The 6,222-nt window shown below is 42.2% G+C and overlaps 1 protein-coding gene across 1 annotated transcript in view; it reads right to left on the minus strand.

Moving 5' to 3' along the window:
* CD9 (CD9 molecule) overlaps nucleotides 1-5,102 on the minus strand; it is a 33,286-nt gene extending 28,184 nt beyond the window's left edge. The window contains exon 1 of the mRNA XM_088478899.1: nucleotides 4,915-5,102. Within this exon, the coding sequence (XP_088335025.1) occupies nucleotides 4,915-4,980 (66 nt within the window). The 5' untranslated portion in view covers nucleotides 4,981-5,102. The remainder of the gene's footprint in view (nucleotides 1-4,914) is intronic.
* Between the last annotated feature and the right edge of the window lie 1,120 nt (nucleotides 5,103-6,222).

A 6,222-nucleotide genomic window follows, 5' to 3' on the forward strand; every position in this document is an offset into this window, starting at 1 on the left:
GGGCGTGTAGGGTTGACTTGAAGCCTCACCTGCTTGTTTTAATTAATCATTTCCCATTACTAAGCGCTACCTGTAAACAAAACATAAAACAAAAATTCACTGCAGTTCAAGCAACGTGAAAGGATACAGCAAAAAAATATAAATTGTGTTTTGCTGGAAGTTGAAGTTCCTCCTTTGGGAATGAAAAGATATTTAGCGTACATGTTGCTTGCACAGTGGAGGGAGACATTTTGTGGGTAATATCAACTAGGGTTGTCACAAATCGCCATGACCACAACTATATAGCAAAAGAGTTGCGGCAAAAAAGGAAATACTTAATGGCCATGTACAGCAGTCTGGTGAAAAAATAAGTGGGTTTGTCAATGTAGCTCTGCAGTGTGTGGAACTATTAAATGAATGCCAAACTGGTTAATGGACACTGCGGAGCGCATGGCCTGGCAAACGCTGCACACTGCGGAGCGCATGCCCTGGCAAACGCCGCACACTGCGGAGCCCAGGGCCTGGCAAACGCCGCACACTGCGGAGCCCAGGGCCTGGACATCAGAATATTGTTTTGCATTGTACTACTGGGTTAAATATACTCATGACTGCAGCATACTCCCATGCAGTGAGCTGTTTATCGATCTCTTTGCACAGCAAGCATTAGCGTACATTCTCTCTTCCAATTGGCTAGAACCGGTTAATCCTAGGTACCCTGTATAGGCTGCTCATCCTGCCAGCCTACATGCTACTAATAAATGCAGCATCCAGTTATCAGACAGCTTCTTGTAAGCTGGACGGACAGCCTGGAGAAAAAAAAAAACCCTGACAGGTGGCAACTATAGAACCAACATTCATAAGAATGCTGCCTATTTCAAAAAGTGTCTCATGAGGTCATCTAATTCATAGTGAATGTATAGGCCAGTGCTAGGCAACCTGTCGCACTCCAGCTGCTATAGAACTACACATCCCAGCATGCCTTGCAACAGTTCTGCTGTTAGGGTATGTTAAAACTGTGGCAGGGCATGCTGGGATGCATGCCCTGCCACAGGAGACCAGATCGCCAGTCACCAGATCAATTTAGACGTGTGCATGCCCCTGAGACTGGTCTGTCCAATTCTTCTCCCAATTCATCCTTGCGAGTGGCAGCCGGTCTGCCAAAGGGTTGGAATAGTATGTACGGTGACACACACACACGGGTTGCAAAAACTATAGATTGTAAGCTTGCAAGCAGGGCCCTCCTACCTCTATGTCTGTCTGTTATTACCCTGTTTTGTTCTATAAATATTTCCAATTGTAAAGCGCAACGGAATATGCTGCGCTATATAAGAAACTGTTAATAAATAAAAACAGTCTCATCTTGAGTTGGATCCCGGTAGGATTGGACAAGTGTGTACCCAACTTATGAAACAACACATACAGCAGTAGTTCCCAAACTTTTGTGAATCACGGCGCACTAGAGTATCAGCATTTTTTCCAGGGCACCCCTGGGCCAAACGTTTCTTATTGATAATTTCTGCAAATATAAAATGTAATAAATTGTGCTTATATGTCACCCGCGGTTCAGTTATGTGGTGGGTGACAGGGCTGAGCTGCTTTTTGTCCACATATTTTTTGATAGGCAAATCCAGTGCTAATGGCTGCCTATCACACTGACTAAAAATCATTTTATTTGGTACTAGACCACCTACCCGTGGCACCTCTACAAGTGCACTGAGGCACCCCAGGGAGCCATGGCACCCAGTTTGGGAGCCACTGACAAAGCTTTGAATAGTAAGGAGGACACTTTGGCATTATAGTACATTGTCTAAATGTGTACATTAAGCTTTGAAATGCAACTGTTTGTCATCTGTCATAATCCTTTTATGTCTGTGATAGAATTATGATACGATCAGAGTACAATAGATTAGAAGTGTGACAATGATGCGGATAGGGCACGTTATCCTTTGAGGAGTGGTCTGGGCCACATAGGTATGAAACTAAAGCTGGGTACACACTGACAGATATATTGGCCAAGCAATTGATCGGGCAATATATCTGGTGCCCATCGCCAGTGATATGTCTGAACGACGTGGTTCAGACATATCGCATTGGCTGTGCTGCACAGGTGATGTTCAGATATATCGGCAGACATATCTGTCCATCGGCAAGTGTGTACGGGCGGTCTGCAGACCGCCCGTACACGTGCAGCGGCAGCCTCAGGTAGGGGGGCGGACCTGCCCCCAACCCGTCCGCCGGCGGGACCTGTGGCTATCTGGAAGATGTTGGTCGTTCAGTATATACGAGCGACCACCATCTACAGATATATCTGCTAGGTGTGTACCCACCTTTAGTAATAGTCACAACTACAGGTTTACTTATGGCCAGAAAACAAGGACAACAAATGTCTAACATACACAATAAAGACAATTGTTTTAGGTTACATTCCAGAGCCTGGGATATATAGGCTGATACACACTAACTCATTCCGTTTGTTTTAGGAGACAATGATATCTTTATAGTAGAGTGACAATTGTACTCTAGGGCAGTGGTTCTCAAACTCTGTCCTCAGGGCCCCACACAGTTCACATTTCCCAGGTTACCCAGCAGGTGTATTCATTACTATCAGACACATTTTAAAATAACCACAGGTGAAACTAATTATTGCACCAGTGATTCTGTGAGGAGACCTGGAAAACATGCATTGTTTGGGGTCCTGAGGACAGTTTGGGAACCTGTGTCTAGGGGAACTGGGGTTTAAACTCTAGCAGATGTGGCTTTGAGCTGTGGCTCACATGAAGCATTTTGCTGCAATCAACAGACCTCTATGAGGCGCCTCAATTAGACTTCTACTGTACAGCAATGACAAGATTATGAGTAGCATTATGTATGTACCGGGCTTCCATTAACAGAGGGATTTTTTTATTTTATTTTCAAAGGGTGTTTAAAAATGGTCATCCCCTGTAAAAAAATAGCTTAAGGTGAAAGTACAGGCATGTGACAAAGAAATATATATACCCCAAGTTAAAAAACATATTATATATACACACACACACACACACACAAACAAACATTTATCCTGCTAAAAAAAAAATAAGGGATCAGGGGCAGGTTTTTGAGCAGTTTAGTAAAATAATTCACTTGCTTCAAATTAGTCATACAATTACATTCTAGCTGTAGTGTGTAAGACACCTGTAATCAGACAGGGTGAGCTGGAAAACTTGTCTTGACTTAATGTAATTAAATTGTTGTGGGTGGCGTAATTGCAGATTGCCTCACTGCAGTGCATGTCTTCTGCGAAGATAAAGCAGGAAAAATCTTTCTTGTGGGGCAAACCTTATATTTATTTTTCATGTAATCCAATTAATTTCCGACTGCAACGCTTAAGTGAAGTCAGACTTCCATCTGAGAGTATTGTAAGGCAACCGACACAAACTATAAACATGTGATTGGTTTGTAAAAGATTGTAAGGTGTGTGTATGGATAGTGTTACAGACTGTTTGAAAGGACCACTTTCCCAAATGAATTGCAATTAAAAACCATATACATCCAACACCCTAATCATTGCGGAAAGGATGTCAAAACACAAATTAACATTTGCAAAACTGGGAGTTCCCAGTTAAGGCTCAGTGGTAAAAAGGGACTGTACAATCCATTCTTTATAAACCGTTCTCATGCCAATGTTTGCTGAACAATGGACAGACATGTAGGAGGGCCCAAAAACAGCTACACGCCCTGGCAAATTGCTGCAAAACACCAGGGCACCCAATTATGTCAAACACACAAAAATAGATTAGTCTCAGCTGCGCGCTGAGGGAGAGCTGTGCTTGTCTTGTTTACTAGCCGGACTGCAACTAAATAAGTTACACTTTTATTGACAAAATGAAAAATCTAAAACTTCCATCAATGCAGATATGTAAAAAAAAAATTAGATTGATTAAAAAAATAAATTGTGTGATATCTAAGGGGGAAACACAAAACAAACAAACAAACAAAAAAAAAAAAACACACCAACAACCTTTTGGTCAAATGACTGATTAATTGTTGTCCATAGTGTGACGAGTTGGTCTGCGGAGCAAAACTTTTATAACAATTCTTTATGTCGCCTTCTAAACTACAACTCCCAGTACTATCTGAGCCCATATGCAGATCTAGGAAAAAATATATATTATATATATACACGCACACACACTTTCATTGACTTTGGGTTAATTTTACACACTTTAGGATATATGTATCAAAGCTTGATGTGAGATATATATCACCAACCAATCAGCTTCTAACTTACATTTTGCAGGCTGTGTTTAAGAAATGATAGTTTGGAGCTGATTGGTTATATACATTTCACAATTGTATCTCACATTGATACATTTGCCCCAGTATTTCAACATGTGTGTAACATTAGTATAACAATTTCCTGCACATTCAGCCAGTGACTGGGGAATGCAGTTGGTTCAGTAACAAGTGGTCTCTTTTACAATCCTGCCCTTCCTTGTGCTTAATGAGGTCAGCATGGATCCCAACCAGCAGACACACACATCTGCCTCCTGCATTACACCCAGCTGGCATTAGGCATTCCCCAGCTCACCTCCTCTCAATAAGAAAAACACATAACACAGGGATTATTGTTCCAACTCTTTCCCAGGGCTCTTAGCCTAGCTGCCGAGGGACTACAAGTCCCAGCATGACCTAGAAAGCCAGAAGCGTCCCTACAGCTGGTACTAGGGTGTAACTTGTACACGATTCAACAAAAGCAAAGCAGCTAACATCACATGAGCATAGAATTATGTAAAGGCACAGAGCAAGCAGCGGGTGAAATAGGCTGTATATACCTAAATAGTACTATGCAAGCTACCCAGGCGGAGCAGCAATCACAGAAGCCACTGCAGACTCTGCCTCACTCCCAGGCATTCACTCCCTCTAAGCCCGATCCTTGTCCAAAGAGATAGCACTCACCCAAAATATAAAGTTGAAGCCAAACAGCAGATATTTAATGCACTTGGTTCCTCCTTTGACGGGCATGGTGGGACTTTAGCTGGGAATGAACTCTGTAGAAGTTGGTAATGAAATGAACACAACTCTCTGTACAGGGTGTGCCGTGCCCGCCTCAGTCTTTTCTTTACTATGGAAATAACGTGGTGCACCGCCCCCTATCGGTGGATGCTGGTTACTGACTGCACCACACCTACAAAAGGTCTATATAGATATACACACAGGGTGTCTTTTTCTGGTGCCGTCTCACTGGTTATTATGTTATTATCTAGCAGAAGTCCTTTCAGCCAGTTCTATCTCCTTTTAATGTCAGTTTACTTTATATTACACAAGTGATGCTAATATGTGTAAATAATGCACGGTATAATAAAAGTAAAGGCCCCCATACATCAGCAGCAATCGTGCAATTTGCAATCGATTGTGTATAAAATTCTTTCCCTTTTTCAATCGATTGTAGCAATTCTGCAATCTGCAATCGATTGAAAAAGGGAAAGATTTTTATACACAATCGATTGCAAATTGCACGATTTCTGCAATCAATTGCTGATGTATGGGGGCCTTTAGAACATTATAAAATAATATAGATTGAGGAATATAAAAACAACTAGTTGTATCAGATCTCCCCCTAGTTTGCAGAAAATAGGGAAAACAGGAAAAAAATAGTTCAAAAGACATTGTCCCTCATTCAGAGCCGCTCGTTAGCGGCAGTACGCTCGTTCCGAGCGATGTTTGCACATCTGCGCATGCGTACGGTTTTTAGTACGCATGCGCGAACCAGTCAGTGCGGCCGAAAATCGTTGGTACGCAATATAGCGAGGGCCTGATATTTTGAGTGACAGAATGAGGCGTATGTGGGTGGTAACAGGGGAAGGTGCTTGAAAATGGGGAGTGGAGATCCGAACGCAGGCGTGCTTAAAGGTCAAAACGGGCGTTTTATGGGTGTGCATATTTAAAACAGCAGCGTCATTGACCACGTCACTGGGTTATTTTATAGCCAGAACTGCTCGCAAATTTGTGGTCATTTATTAACATTGCGGTGATTTGGGATGTTTTTTCTTCAACTATTATTTATCAGTCAAATGGAGCCCTGGTGAAAACCTCGCCCCCTAATGCTACACACCTGAACGATATATCATTCGTTCGAGCGACAAAATATATATCAGTGCATCGGCGGGTATGTACACCCGATATGTCTGTGTATAACGTTGTCTCTGTAAAGCAATCCGGAATATGTGTGCGCTATATAAATAACTGATAATAAATAATATCTGA

Source organism: Taudactylus pleione, unplaced genomic scaffold (assembly GCF_031769625.1).
Source record: "Taudactylus pleione unplaced genomic scaffold, aTauple2 ptg000225l, whole genome shotgun sequence".
NCBI lineage: Eukaryota > Metazoa > Chordata > Amphibia > Anura > Myobatrachidae > Taudactylus > Taudactylus pleione.